This window comes from Pollachius pollachius (genome assembly GCF_949987615.1).
Source record: "Pollachius pollachius genome assembly, chromosome: 17".
Classification (NCBI taxonomy): Eukaryota; Metazoa; Chordata; class Actinopteri; order Gadiformes; family Gadidae; genus Pollachius; species Pollachius pollachius.
Window position 1 is genome coordinate 13,617,542 of NC_136950.1, and position 16,267 is coordinate 13,633,808.

The 16,267-nt window shown below is 42.9% G+C and overlaps 1 protein-coding gene across 2 annotated transcripts; it reads left to right on the plus strand.

The window, feature by feature from the left end:
- The first annotated feature begins 612 nt into the window (after window positions 1-612).
- On the plus strand, window positions 613-16,241 carry LOC307088853 (TLC domain-containing protein 4-B-like). Of its 2 annotated transcripts, none has more exons than XM_079754883.1 (7): window positions 613-895; window positions 4,338-4,507; window positions 7,961-8,050; window positions 8,224-8,282; window positions 8,560-8,654; window positions 12,421-12,494; window positions 13,057-16,241. In XM_079754883.1, exons 2-7 carry the CDS (start codon window positions 4,353-4,355, stop codon window positions 13,403-13,405), a joined length of 822 nt encoding a protein of 273 aa, XP_079611009.1. In that variant the 5' UTR covers window positions 613-895; window positions 4,338-4,352; the 3' UTR covers window positions 13,406-16,241. The 2 variants fall into 2 exon arrangements, with proteins under 2 accessions (XP_079611009.1, XP_079611010.1); XM_079754884.1 differs by having other exon boundaries at window positions 4,341-4,507.
- The last annotated feature ends 26 nt before the right edge of the window (window positions 16,242-16,267 follow it).

The following is a 16,267-nucleotide window of genomic DNA, read 5'->3' on the forward strand; positions in this document are numbered from 1 at the left end:
GATTTCTCCCTATCATATTTTCTTAGGCCTTGAAAAGACGGACAGAGCTGTGGTGGCTAGAGCTGTTGGAATAACATTTTCTGACACTAGCTGGCTGGTATCTTTCTTCATTAATTTAAATGGAAAGTTTGCAGAGCCTTGTTTACCTCTACATCTTAAAGAAGGCTGAAGTTGTCCAGCTACCTTTGTTTTTTTACGTGTCGAATTTCTGTGACCAACTTTGGGTTTACTCGTAATAGTTTTTATTTTCAATGTTTTTGTTTGTGATGCATTTATGATTAGTTGAAATTATAGGTTTAGACTGAGGGCCTTTAACATCAATACTTGGTTCATGCTATAAATAGGCACAATTGAGTCTTGGTGTGTGTGTGTGTGTGTGTGTGTGTGTGTGTGTGTGTGTGTGTGTGTGTGTGTGTGTGTGTGTGTGTGTGTGTGTGTGTGTGTGTGTGTGTGTGTGTGTGTGTGTGTGTGTGCGTGCGTGTGTGTGTGTGTGTGTGTGCGTGTGTGTGTGTGTGTGTGTGTGTGTGTGTGTCTAAAAAAATCGCTGTAGCTCGATCCCAATAAGGGGAGGGGAGAGAGAGAGAGAGAGAGAGAGAGAGAGAGAGAGCCAGAACACGAGCGTGGTCGTCCTAACCTCCCCCAATCATTTCCATATGCGGACGTGAAACTGCGTGGCGGTTATCGCCACGGTTTTGTATGTAATTAATTTAGTAGCGAGCACCCACTGCAGACACCGAGCGGCCGACATGTGGTTCCCCGTGTGTCCATGTGTGTGCGGGCAGTTGTCTCTCTCGTCGACATGATCCGACACAGCCTCGGCGTTTACCACACAATCCCCGATCGACTGAGTACCATGAGAAGTTGAGTGAGGGCTGTTCTTGATGAGCGTGAAAAGGTAAGACCGTATACAGTCGCGGTGGGCCTGTGTGTTTATGTACTGCACGCACACGCACACACATGTACACACACCGATGTGAGACCATGTTTTCCTCCAGGTATATGAAGTGACAAGCAATGCGGCGTAAGCCATCGATTGCATGGGCTGTCCATCCATCCAACCTACCCGCACACACACGCACACTGTGCATTGGTGTCTTGATTGTGCCAGATCTGCTGTCCGGGTCGTTATGATTTATGACAGGGCTTTTCCCAGGCCACCATTTCGTCTCTATCAAAAGATCCACCCATGTTATGCAAGGACATTTTAACGCTGGCTTCCGAAAGGTTTTAACTACGTTATCTGCAATGGCTGTGGGTTTATGTCGGCATACAGGGACGATTTAGGTGTATTGCAATATGTATTGGCTTCTGAAATACCTAATCAAACAACACCTTTGTTTACTTTGTTTATGTAGGTTACTATGCAATAACGCTATCCACGTAACGATGCCATTCCTACGTACAAAGTGTGACGTTTATTTGTTTTCAAAACAAATTCGCTTCCATCTCATTGAAGCTAAACTTTCTGAGTTATTTAATTCATTGAGACCTTATGAATCCACTTTTAAAATTGTATGGGCATCGATTTATTTAGTTGCTATATAGTTAGGTTCAAATGAAGACATGTAGGCCACCGTCCACCGTCTGCCTCTGCTTCTCCCTGCACTGCTTCTTTAAGTCGACCGTAGGGTATTTGACCTTGGCCACCCCGACGGAACCTGCCCAACAAGCACGTCTGTTTGCATGTTGAACATAATGCAAGGCTTCCCTAGCCCCCAGATTTAAAACAACAGACATTAGTCTGGGCAACGTCTTCAAAACGATGTTATCGCCTACGACAGCATTGAGTGTCAAGTGATGAGGTGCAGTGATGTATTATTAATTGTGTTGTTGTTATTATTATTGTCATATGTGTTTGCATAGTAGTTATTTAGTCAGTTCAACTAACTATAGCAGTTTGTCAGTAGTTTGTCAGAGGCTGCTGTAAAAATATGGCAGTGCAACATGGCATGTAAACAAAGGGAGAGTAGTATGGCCAGCTTTTTTGTTTGCATACTACATAAGTTAAACGATGTGATTTGATAGATAACATTATTGAAATCACTATCAAACAGCATTGACTATAGATAGGCCAGGTCATTTTAAGCTACAAGCTATTTGAAATGTTATGTATATTAACTTTAACTAATCTAAGTTACCTCTGCTGATAAAAACAAGGACTACTTTACCCGCAACTTTGTTGGCCTACCATAATAGTACTTATGCCTCTAATGCTACAATGCTTCATGCGTCAAAAAGGATATGGCTCTTCATTACGGCTCATGCAATGTGTTTATATCGTATGATACATTACAAATTTCTTTAAAATTAATAAGAGTCTTCTTTATTTTTATGCTGCAGTGTTCACTGGTATCATCTCCTTGGCTATGTACACACTATATGCAATAATACAGTTTTCCTTAATCAGAACAGAGAACATACTCACTCACACACTCAACCAATCACTCACACACAATCGTGAGGGGCAGTAATGGCCCAGGAGGTACAGGGGGTTGACTGGCAACCGGAGGGTTGCTAGTCCTATCCCCTGCTCCTCCTAGCTGAGTGTCGAGGTGTCCCTGAGCAAAACATTGCCACACACACGCATGTGTATTTGAAGTATGAGCTTAGCATGGGCGATACACGTGATAAAGATATAACCTATTAAAAGGTGTGTGCATTTACATGACACATGATGATTTATGCTAGAGATCTAAGATGCTGCCTCCATTCACAGTTCACACCTAAGTGATATTACTGTCACTGCATTCAAAGTGTAAGTCACAAACAGGAAATCAAGGTTGGGATGTCAACTTAAATAACCTGTTCAATTGCCTGGCAAATACTTTGTTCCCAGATTAGAAAGACCTTAGAATCACACCTTAAGGTCGGTAGTAAACATTTTGGTATTATTAAATCATGGTACGATTTCAAAGTTGAAAACGTGTTTAGTGTTGATCATTTCGAAATGATTAATATTTATTTAGTGCTTTGTGGCAGAACCAAAGCAAATGTAACCTATACTTTTCTTTACAAAGTCATTGCATGGAGCTTTGCTCTATGTTAATTATTTTTGTAAACACTGGAAATTATATTTGACCTTTTCAAATAATGGATCATATGTTATTTGAATCACTTATTTGAGACACTTGTGTGTGCCTTATTCTGTTGGCATCCTATTATAAAAAAAAGAATGGTAAAGATACTAAAAAATCTTTTGGCAAAGCACATGTGCACACATCCCTTGCCATTAGAAATCGCTAAATACCATAATGTTTTTCATAACAACTACATCTGTGAATCCGTACTTACTTACAAATGCCATAGGAGTTACTTGGCAGGCTTGCTAGTGTTAAAGTGGGTATGAGATTTAGTTAAACATTGACCTTTATAAGTTGTTGTCCTTCGGGAAAATCGCTATCTTTTGGCGTACGAACCAGTCGGTTTAGTGTCCAATGTTCCATATTGAAGGGCCCCTTCTACTCAATATGCCACCTGGTGGGTCCTTTAATACTGGTGTAAGTAAGATTTGAGAGTTGTAAAGGGAGAAGAGGGGGAGAGTGCATTATTTTCGATTGACAGGAAAGATGGATTCCCTAACCAATCAGGGGATTGGTTAGGGAATCAGAGATGCCCTGATTTGATAGAAATGTCCTGGGTGCCTTCTCAAATCTAAACTGACTCATACAGAGGCACAGTCTACTTGAAATGGTTATTCTGACAGTGAATTTATTACGACTATATCTCAAACAAATTACGCCCAAATAATAGCCCTTGAATTGTACCTACAGCATCTTTAACACACCTAGGGTTCTATAGGGTAAGTATTGACTGTTTAAAGGAAAACAAAGATGAGAGGTGAGGTAGTGGGTTACATAGGTGTGATATTGATTGATCCTGGTCCAAATCTTTTAAACATGGACTATGGATGGCCTTCAAAGTGATGTCAATCAAACATTCTGGCTAGACCCTCCTCCCCCCGCAATCTTATGAGTGGTGATGGTGAAAGCCTGATCAGCCACATAGCCCTTTTAGTAAATAAAAAAAAAGGTGTGACAGAAGCTTCCTTGTATTATTTTTATGATTTGACAGCGGGCGGGGCCTAGCTCAAACAAGGTTTTGTTTTCCTTCAATATATCTTCTTTGCGTTGGGTGAGCAGTTTGAATTCAACCGTCGGGCATTTCTCTCGTCAACCTCACAACCAACCCAGTAAACCACATCACATAACAGTAGTGATGAAGTGGAGATCGCTTTTTTCAGTTGAAATCATCCTGTTTATTGAAATAAGCCCCCCCCCCCCCTCACCCCACCCCACCCCATCCTGTTCTACTCTGTTTCTCACCCTCCGAACTCACAGCAGGGTAGGGCGGCCATGGACACATTCAGCCAGCTGATCTTCGCCATATCGGTGACCAGTTTCCTGGGCTTTCAGTGGCTCTTCCACAGGGCCAGCCCCTGGGTGTCCACGCGCATCAGCCCGGGCTTCCACGTCCTCAGCGACAAGCAGAAGGTTGAGTGGAACTCCAGGTGAGGCCGCGGGGAGGGGGTACATTCTGTTGAGGGGTACAGTACCCCATATGCATGTCAATATGTATTTGTTTGGTAGGGGGCCAAATGAAAGGGAGTTGGTGGTACTTCTGGAATTATAATGTTGTTTGTACATCATTATGTATATATAATAACTTTTGAATAACGGGACACACTGTTCCTTAAATATTATATGGATGAGATTGATACTATTTTGTGGATATTGAGAACCACCTTCAGCTGTGTTTTTAGATATCATGTCAGGGTTGGATTTGTGATTTGATATAGGCCTATTTCAGTTCAACTGCTTTTTTCTGCTAACTTGCCACTCCAGGGAGAGCAAGATGTATACCACTTGCTTTCCAAGCATTTGTAGTGCAAGAGCTAGGCTAAATATAAATGCCTGGGTTCGTGTAGACTATTTTTCAAACTTGAGGTCTGTTTATAGCAACATAGTGGTGGCTAGCATTGCGCCATTACGCATGCTGTACTGTCAATGCAAGTTCTCAAAAGCATGTTAGCGTGCCTGAAAATGCCTCCAGTCGTACAGGGATCATACACCATTGTATGCCAGTCTCACTCCACCAAATATAACAAACAAGGATCTGCTGGTTTTAGGATAAAGCCAGAAAGCTCCACGGAGTTCAGCTGTTGGACAACCTTGATCTAACTGGGTGTTTTGCTTGTAACCCCTCTGTGTGCTTTGAGTCAATTTACCATTTCACCACATGGCTATCGTGTTGTGGATTGGGGTCGCATTGTGATATGTTGTTAGCTATGTTTGAAAATCTCTGGCGCAAGTCACATCGACGCTGAAAGGGAATGGATGGAAAGGAAAAGGAGAGTTTATAAAAATGAATGAATTATGTATAACGGCTCTGGGTTGAGGGTTATAAATAAATTCTCTCTCTCTATCCCGCCCTTTCTCTCGTACTTACTGACAGAGATGGAGCTACAGAGTCTGTGGTTGGGGGAGAATTAGTCGTGTAACTCTCACTTCCTTCCTGAAATAAAATGTGTCAGGTTGTGTGTAGACCTTTTTATGTGATGAATGGCCACCTGTATCAGGAACACTCATCTCGAGGCTACACTATCATTTTACATTGAAATGGTTTTAGATCTAAAAAAGCCATGGTCTTCAATCCAGCATAGCATTCTCTCGATGGCGTTTAAAGGTCCCATGGCTGGCAGCCGGCAGCGCGTGGTTCAGGCTACTTCAGATTGATGTGGTAGTGGGAGAATCAGAGACGTCAGAGAACCCGACGCAGTCGTTTGTGATTCATAATATCGTCTGAAGGCGCACACAGCTTTTGGCCGTGATAATATGTATTATATTATATATATACCTATGTATTATATGATATTATTTCGATATAGAGCTCCAGGACTGTAACGCAAGTGTTGTACACACTTTGTTATTTGGATAACCGTTCTGCTGTTGTTGTTATGGCGCGTCACACGTTGGACTCTCGTCTCTGGTATTTCCACAACGAGACTCGTAGTTGGGGTTAACTCAGCCATGGTTGAAAAGGAATTGGGGGGGGAAAGGAACTTTGGCTTTGACTCCCTGAAGTACATGACCTGTGACATGGAGGAGAAAGAGATTGTCTCCCGCTTGAGCCCCGCTGCCCGCTGCCAAGGGACCACCGCCTCGGCGCTGCCCGGTGCAGGAGGCGGTGGTGCCTAAGCGCTGGGCAGCGAGGCTCAGGCGTGAGACAATCGCGGTCAACGATCGTGGGCAACAATCCCTTTCTCCTCCATGTCGTGGTTCAGTCTACTTCAGATTGATGTGGATGTGGAAGAACCAGAGACGTCGGAGAACCTGAGGCAGTCGTTTGAGATTCATAATATCGTCTGGAGGCGCACACAGCTTTTGGCCGTGATAATATATATTATATTATATGATATAGACATCTAGAGGCTGTGTGCGCCTCGCTATTGCGATACATCCACTGTAAACAGAGCGCATGGTACCCATGGGATGGTACCGTGGCCTCAAGCTGCCCAGGGCCACAACCCCACCCTCCTCCTTGACCCGCCTCTCTCCTCCTCATTTGCATTAAAGCTACAGACACCGAAATGGCACGTTTAGTGAAAGCTCAATGTGCGACTGGCTCGTAGTGGCTGTAATCCTGCACCACGGCTGGATTTCGGGAACTTCTTCAAATACTGTGTTAGCGGCCCACTAATATCGATATTAAATCATCCATAAAGTAGCATTCCATGGGACCTTTAAGTATTGTAATTGTCAATGGTGGTGTGGTTGTTAATAAAGGCTGTCCTTATTTTGTATGTTCGTGGAATTAGGAAATTTCCTTTTTTATTGTATCCCAGGAACCCTTTCCAGATCATTATCAATAACTCAATGCATCCCAGCTCTCTTATCTTGTGTAATTACTGTTACATATTTGTTTATATTTTTTATATGGTAGGTTCTTTGGACTATGGACATTCATCTCAGTCTAAATACCTGTTTGTATGTCTATATCAATCTTACTGTAATCATTAAAGATTGTTTCAGGATATTTTAGTTTTTATTGCAAGCTCCTGAGGCTTAATTGATGGCAATACTCTATTTAGTTTTGCACAGGTAATGAGAATGTACGTAAATGGACTGCATTTATATAGCGCTTTTATCCAAACGCGCTTTACAATATTGCCTAACAATCACCCATTCATGCACACATTCACACACCGAAGGCGGTGTCAGCCAATGCAAGGCGACAGCCAGCCAGTCTGGAGCAGTTAAGGGTTAGGTGCCTTGCTCAGGGCCGCCTCGACACTCAGCTTGGAGGACCCGGGAAATTGATCTAGCAACCTTGCGGTTATCAGCCAACCTGCTGTACCTCCTGAGCTGCTGCTGCCCCACGTGGTTTGTGGTATTGTGCATCGCCAACGTCTACCGTCATTTCCGTGGCCCATCTGCATTTCTGAGCATTCTCCACATTCCCAGATTCAAGTGTTGTTCCACCCAATCTGTGCCCACGTTAACCAGAATGGGTACGGGACCGTAGGCGATGCCTTGCTCTGTCAGACCTACTTTATTCCGACCGTCTCACTGCCACTCCTGAGCTTGTGAATTCCCAGAGCAGCCCTGGAACTCTTGGCCAGCTCACTGACTGATTGCCAGGAACCGCTTGGCTGCCCCCCAGCCTGCGCTGAGGCCGAAGCCTTGGGAGCTAGGGGGGTGGGGGGTGAGAGGGGTGGTGGTGGAGGGTGGAGGGGGGGGGGGGAGTCAGGGCTGTTGAAGGACTGACAAACTCACTGCCCGATCGTCAATCTACCGCCAGCCTTTGGCTGCCAGGCAGTTAATTTACAATGGGGCCCTGAAAAGACGTTGAGCACTCTGTATAACTCTTGCCCAATAAGAGACTGTTGTGAGCCTAAAGGCTTTCCGTTTAGGCACTCCTGTGGACATCTCAAAGTGAAATTATGTGTGTGTCTCTCTTGCAGGACGGTGTCCACACTGCACGCGCTCCTGGTGGGGCTGTTTTGTCTCTACATCTTGTTTTTTGATGATCTCGTCAACGAAGACCCAGTATGGTGAGAGAGCTCACCTATTAACCTATTTATTTTTCTTCCTTTTTCTTGTTTAGTAAAGAAGAGAACAATTTTACATTGAATTAGTTAAAAAAAAACATGTGTAATGATAATAATAGAACACAACCGCATAACCCCTGCCTCACAATGAACCATTGTTCGGTTTGTGTCAACAGGGGAGATCCGACGCTGGTGAAGATCAACGTTGCCATCACAACGGGCTACCTCATATCTGGTGAGACAAACGGCAGTTAAGCCATGTGTTCCTGCATGAAGGTGAGCGCGGAGGGCCGGGGGAGGTCACGCCATAGGCTCACAGTGCACGATCAAAGAGAACTGTGGCATGAATCAACCATCAACCATTTGATTTGGCTTACCGTGGGCGAACACATTGGGTATCCATTATCAAAGGGGATTTGAAAAATAAAGAAAAGAGGAAAGGTCACCTTTTTAACATGTTTTCTTTCTTTTTTTTTCTTTCCTCCTTCTCCCCTCCTCTCCCTTCCTTACAGATCTGCTGCTTATATTTTACTATTGGAAGGCGATAGGCGACAAGTTTTTTGTATTGCACCATCTGGCAGCATTGTATGCTTACTACTATGTACTGGTGAGTTCCCTATTGTCCAATAGCAGAGCGCGCAGCCAAGACGGGAAGGAGACAACCAAGGGTGAACTGCTGTACTCCTGTGAAGCTGGGAGCTTAGTGGGGCCCGTGCATAGCCTAGCGTTCCCTCTGTTGATAGTCGCATCACCACTAGTGGAGAGAGTTGAGAAGGAAGTGTTTGTATAGTTGACAACAAGCTGAGGTTGTGTATGACCTGATTTGGTTTGTAAGAGAGGGAACGGCAACTTGGAATGGATTGAATGAGGAAGTGGCCGTTGTGGACAGGTATTTGTCAGGTACAGAGGAAATATGATCTGTAGAGGATTTTGGTTTAAGTCAGATTTGAGTGTAAATGAAATGAAAAATGAAAATGTGGTATATATTTTCAATTAAATAAGTGAATGTTGGTTCATTTAATGTTTTCTTTTGAGTTGATTTGACCCTGGATTCAATAGACAGATAACTTGATGGATGACTGAATGGATAGAAGAACGATAAATAGCATGGATATGATGCTCTCATCCGCCAATGGTAGTCTAGTGGTCCTTTTAAGCAGTGAGTGGCTAAAGATGAGGTTGTTGTGATTTAGCTCCAGACGTAGCTTTCGTGTCGGCTACCAGCTTCAAAACGGTGAGAACGGTTCACTCTTGGTTGGATGCACCTACAGCCCACAAGGTCAACAGGGGGATAAGAAAAATGCAGATGAATGACGTATGGTATTTTTTGCATGGAATGCTCCTCCCCCCAACCCCACTCTTGTTCTTAAAATATCTGTGCTTCTCAACTACTTTTTTCATTTGTCTTGTTCTTACTGACCACCTTATCTTAAGTGTTGTGTGATTCTGAACCGAAGCTGCACTTTATTCGCCATTGCTTTAGCTGAACCGAATGCCGGGCTATAACCCCTGTTTGCATGCACTCGAAACCTCCCAGGCAGAGCTTACTAGAAGGTGGCGGGGAATGCTGTAGCTGCTGCTATTGTGCATGCCACAAATGACTCCTAACTTGTTTAACCACCCACATGCCTTTCCTACCTATCGCCGAGCTACCTAACCACACACGACCCACCTGTTGGTCTTGTGCCAAAGTCTGATTCTGTACCTGTGCTTTCTTATGCTGAGAAAATGTGCCCATTGTACAGAGGCTTTCCTGTATTCTACATCTAGTACTATGGTATGGTGTAGAGACTGGTTTTGTCCTCTTTGGTATAAAATGCTGCGAAGGCGGTATGAAATGTAGTAAGATCATGCAACTTAACGTCAGTATTTTAAACTGCAATTTAAATGTGCTCAAGAAAAAGTTATAGCCAGCGCATAGCTGTTAAGCCGTTTCTCGATGACTTCCTTGTTGTACCATTACCCGGCCGGTAGTCATTGCCTAACAGACTTTACAGGTTAACTTTATCTCGTATGTGACACATCACGTAAGACTGCTCGACGGTTTGATCCCCAGAGCCTTAACCTTCCTGTATATTTAATGATTGCAAGAGGTTTGGGATGTAATGTCTTAATGTTAAATGTTAAATATAAACTGGATAGATCTCTGGCACATGCAGTGTATATTCAGTTAAAGTAAGTCAACACTCTAATTAGTAATTAGGTAAAAACATGAAGCAGTGCAAATAAAGAAGGCCATACTGTCACTGGACACTCGTCAATGTCACAACAACCTCGGCCCAGAAATACCAGTTTTGTTTTGTGCGTTACAAAGTTTGAATTGGCAACCTGTTGGAATAATTGAGGTGTTCAAATTACTTGGATATGTTTTCCTTCGTCGTTGGACCTGTTGTATTTAGTCTTTTCTTTTTTGTCAGATGTCAGTGTTGTTAGTTAATGTATTAAGTTTCTCTGTGTTTGATAGCAATGCCCAACAGACAACCATAGAGTATGTACTCTTTTGATATCATAGGATAATATCAAGAGACACATTGAGGTCCTTTTCAAATGAAGATCATACACATTTGAGTTTTGTAATGATCCTTTCCATAAATGTTCATTTATAAAACAGATCTCTACTATTTAAATTGTATTTTAAGCGGTACAATTCGAGTTTTTCTAATTTATCCATTAATACATTCAACTAATTAAAATGTTGACATAATGACAATAGTAAAAGTTTCCCACCTCCTTGAGTGACTATTAAACGCATGCTCTTAACATCTTGGCTTTTCTGTAATGCTTCCAACTGTAGTGAAGTCTTCTTTCTTCTTTATATATATATAATATCTGTCAGTCTTCTGTCCTGTCTTCTGTGGTGTCTCTATTGCTAATACGACCTTTAACACGCATAATCTTCTCTTCCAATTCTTCATGCAAAAATTACCAAACCTTAGCGGGGTTATTATGGCCATAATAATCTGTTTTAACAAAGCAAAATTAAAGAAAAAGGTTTCGAGAAACCAGGGTCAGTAACCTAAGGTAGGTGGGCGGGAGGTAGGCATCCCTTGTTCCTGTCTTGTCTGCGGTTATTGCTGTTGTGCTGCAACCGTGAGGATACCTAGGATGCCCCGTCACAGTATGGACTTACCAGTACCTAGAGGTACTAGCATACTCATGCTAGAGAGGGAGAGAGACAGAGGCAAAGTGTGTGTCCTAACCTTTATATAGAGTCCATACCAAGATGATCCATGTGTGTTGCATTATAGTAAGTATTGTGTCGGTGACCTGCTCTTTCTTTCAGTCGTTGGAAGGTAAGTTACGGCCTCTGGTCTAGTCGGTCTGTCGATACATAGGAGGTAGAAGTAATATGACCTGAAGGTGTGACCAGAAAACACTAGGGATCAAAGCTATTTGGATCAAGGTCTGGGTGTCCCAAATATCAATACACCCTCTCATAGATGGACAAATAAACACAGAAGAGTTTGGAATCTTAATGTTCTGCAATGCACACATAATGTGTGGGTTTGTTGCTTCTATAGTTCATCATTACCGATACTTTTAACACATGTGTGTCCAGCCACACACTACCTAGGGCTACTGTATAAATGAGAATACAGATGATCACATATGGAAACCGGGACCTGATCCTTTAGTAATGTGAACCTGAAATCCAACCGTATCGTTTTAGTTTTATTTGACTGCATGGCTGTATATTGCCCTTTCATTCAGTGGCTGGCTGACTGTATGTGTATCAAAGCCTGTGCAGTGTTTTCATTGCTCTGGTGTCGATACTGGTTTACGTAGTTCTAACATAACTGTTGTGATGTACTGGTTTACATAGTTCTAAAATAACTGTCGTGATGTAATGTCGACTATTGTGTTGATGGAAACTTTTCGTATTAACATTCAGTATGAACCCAGATTAACTGTAGGTAAATTTAACAACGCATGTTTTTCTTTTGTTGGCCTGGCCAAAACGTTGAAGGAATCATTTTGTGTCCCAAAGGACAGAGCTGAGACCTAAAAAGAGTTGCTCCATATCTGGAGAGGCCTTCAACTATTTTCAGAGCAGCCATGATTGAACCCTCCCCATACCCTAAGAATCCCAAGAATTTATTTTTAATAAAATGACGTAGATGTTATCTATTTCAGTTAAGGGGACAATTACATCTCCATCACGTATGGGCAACATTCAAATAAATATATAACACATTGGCTAAATTGTGAAACTAACAAGCTGTTAGAAGCTCGATCTGGATGGTTCTTTACTAATCGGTGCCACCTTGGTAGAGGATCGTTCAACCTCGATCAGTTCCCAGAGACTCAGCGACATGTGCCTTTCTTTATCCCCCTCCCCTTTGGTTGTCTCCCTCTTAACCTTGTCCTTCCAGGGCCAGGGAACGCTGCCTTACTTTGCTAACTTCCGGCTGCTCGCCGAGTTCTCCACCCCATGTGTCAATCAGCGGTAGGTCACCTATAACCCTCAACCTGGCATAGTATACCCTTTTCTTTTACAGAGGTGTGTCATGGTAGGAGACAAACATAGGTGTACCGCACTAATTTAGGAGTCTGATCCATTTATGAATGGGGCCGGTCACCTCTCTCTAGTGTTGTGCGCCAGTATAGACAACCCTAGTGAAGATGCCATACGTTTGACAGCACAAATGGAAAGTATCTGATTTGAATGTTGTGGAGCTACACAAGTGTTTAACATGCCATAACATCTCTGTGGAAAAGTTGGGGGGCCTAATTATTATAGCAGGGCCACAGGTGGTAGAGCTTCACATCATTTTGATATGTGCTCCACCGTGTCAAAAATAGTGAGTACAAATTAAAATAAAAAAATGGGTCGTAGGAAGCTATATATTTTTCAAATAATTATGTACTCCCAACGCTTTCTGCACGGTTGCTCCAACTGTGGAGCGTGGTTCACTATGCCAGATACACACCTACCAACCCACACCCCTTCACGCTGTTCTCCACCGTTGTCGTTGGTTCCCCCCCCCCCCCCCCCCCCCCCCCCGCAGCTGGTTCTTCGAGGTCCTCGGCTACCCAAGGGCCTCGCGGTCCAACATGGCCAACGGCGTCGCCATGGCAGCGGTGTTCTTCGCGGTGCGCATCGCCGTCATGCCGGTGTACTACGGCCGCATGTGCGCGGTGTACGGCACGGCGGCCTACTACCTGGTGCCCTGGGGTGGCCGCGTGGCCTGGATCGGCTCCAGCATCTGCCTGGACATCATGAACGTCATGTGGATGCACAAGATCGCCCGCGGGTGCAGCCGGGTGCTGCGCGCAGGAAAGCAGGGACAACAGGTTCACGCCCTCAAACCCAAGCTACCACACCCGCCACCCCAGGAGAACGGAAAGAAGGACTAACGGGGAGAGAGAGGAGTACCGAAAACGAAAAAATCGGCGATGGATGAACATGACCAGCGCGCCCTGGTTGGGACACCCTTTGTGTTGACGGGGATGTTCCAATGCCCTGCAAAACTAAAGACTTCCTGTGTTAAAGAGTAAAGGGGGCTGGGCAAGTCTCGCTGAGGTCTCGGAGCAGTGAGTTGTGGTTTGTGCACTTGTGGACGTCATGCACACCAGACAGATTTGAAGCCATGGATGGAATAACAATACCCTGCACGGCTAATGCTATGTTTGTGTTGGTTTCTTCTTCTTAACCCTGAAGGTGAGAGAGGGTGAGGGGAAGCGGAGAAGAACCTTGATGAACATATTTCGTCATGGGAAGGGAAACGTATTTGATAGGCTTCTTGGGGTTCAGGCGAAATCCTTGACTTTACTGTTTCACAGTTGGAAGCTCAGAAAGAATAGACTCTTTAATACATTTTATTTTTTGTCACTGTTGATGGGGACCTTGAGGAACAAGTTATTGGGGAATAGTGGTGGAATACAGGATGTACAATTCCTATTGAGGTAAGAGTGTGTCTGGTTTCCCGCTATTAAATCCAGCTGTTGTCGCGCCACTGTGGGATTACACTGCAGATATTTTATTGCCATTGCTTTTATTTTTGAGGGGTTGAAGAATTAATCTCAAGTGAAAATACGGTCAAAAGGGACAAAGCACACACGTCCCTGTTGAAATATGGACATAGGGTAGGTTAATATTTCAAGAAAATTAGGATTATAAGTGTGTGTATATTTATTTTCTATTTAGACGTTATTTAGACGTCAAATTTTAGATTGTGGGTTATTTTTTAACAGAGACTGATGTGCAATGACCTCATTGGACTGGGCACTGATTTGCTGGTGGTCCAGTAGCCTGACTGCCATAGGACTTGCCATAAAGGAGCGTGAATGTCAACACAGATTGTATGGAGACAGTGGTTCAGCATTGGTTACTGCAAAATACTCATCATCCACTCCTTAACATTATGTCACACGTATAATCTCTGATGCCTGTATCTGAAGTTTATTGGTGGAGCAGATTTACATAGAGGACTGTAGTAGGGCAACCAAAGGGCTGTACAGTGAAAAGAGGCCAAATGGTGAGCACACAGTGAAAGAAACAAAATAAATCTGACACAACAGGGATACATAGAATTAAATACCGGGCAACAAGTTTACACATGCACTGAGATACATTGAAATACAAAACTAACTGATTGCTTGTAGGATTTATCCATAGTAGCCTACTGTACTGCCCTCAAATTGGATCTATGGGTTACTATATAATGCAAATCAGTGGTATCTTTTAGGTTTCTGATACATTTCCGTCCTATCAGTGTATCTATAATATATTATAATTTGGTTTGATTCACAAGCTATTTAGTTACTGTTGGTTTTGACCCAATCGGATCGGATGCCAAAGGGATGAACATCCAACGTCAAAACTCCTATTGTTCCTGACGGTGCAATTGATCATTCCCTCTTACCCGTCTTTCCTTGGGATTTTTGTTCTTATTTTGTATGGACTTATAAGATAATCAAATTGCTGCATTATCATATCCTAAAACTAAACTATTCATTACAGAAGATGCTGACATTTGAGTATGTATTTATTGATGTTTGTGTTGAATGCAAGAAAAAACGTTTTTGAAATTGACTTAATCTTCCAAATGAAGTATTTATTTAATCTACACATACAACCTCTTTAAACCATCATCAAAAATAGCGGATCAAAGTTTTGAAGTTTGGCCTCTATGTAAAGCATAGCTTTTTCTGCCTATCTGCCTTTGGAAAATAGCAAGGTCCCAAGGTCATCGCGAAGTAAACAGATTTTTACTCCTGCTATCTTCTCAGAATCAGGACGATAGTTTTTAACGCTCAATTTATTTTCTGCTGGTGATTTTCGCTGTTGTTTGCCAATGTCTATAAGAAGGATGTTTTAATATTTATTTAAGCCGGACATATAAACCATGTCAACGATTGTTTTGAAAAAAACATGGGCCAGCCTTTTACTTTTACAGCTGGAAGTACTTCAAGAGGTGGTTTACCCACAACGTTATCAAACTTCTGTTGAGCAACGAGCAACTGAGATAACATGTCACCATGCCAACCTTATGGAGATTTGCACATGACAGTGCCGAAACTCTGCCATCATTTTATTTGTTGTTCCATTGTTTCTGAAGTTCTCATTCGCTGTTGCTTTCATGCGTTGAAGTCCCTTTACAAACTAAAGCAGAGGTCTCACCAGGCTTGGCTAAAGTTTGGCTTGGTAAAACATAGTGAACGATCACCTGATGAAGAAAATTGGTTTTGGGAGTAGAAAGGGATTAATGATGTTGAATGATTGTAAATGAATGAATGTCTAAAAGTGGTTGTGTCTGCTCTGGGTTTGATATTATTGGGAGATAATATGTCTGTTAAAGGCTCTCCAAGTACATAAAATACCAGTGGTTTCTGTATGCAAGGTAATGCATGGCATATGGTCGTCATGCACCCTCTATTACTGCATGTGGTATTGCATGATGGGATATTGCACAGTTAACCAGACAAAACGTGTGTTGGCAAGCTGTAGGTCGTTTGGCCTATATATTTTTGTATTCTTTTTGCGTTTATTTTTGCCGGGATACATGTACAGATGGCGTCTGACCTGAAGCATATCCTTGTGCCACCTAATGTACGCCACAGTTGATGCCGATACAGTGAAAGTCTATCCAGCACATGGATAGCCTGTGGTGGGATATGATACTTGAAATCGAATCAGCAAAGTTGATAACAATCTGGGCTCTGCAAATAAAAAACTGAATATAATAAAGTATTTCATCGTTTTGTTGCCTTTTTTTT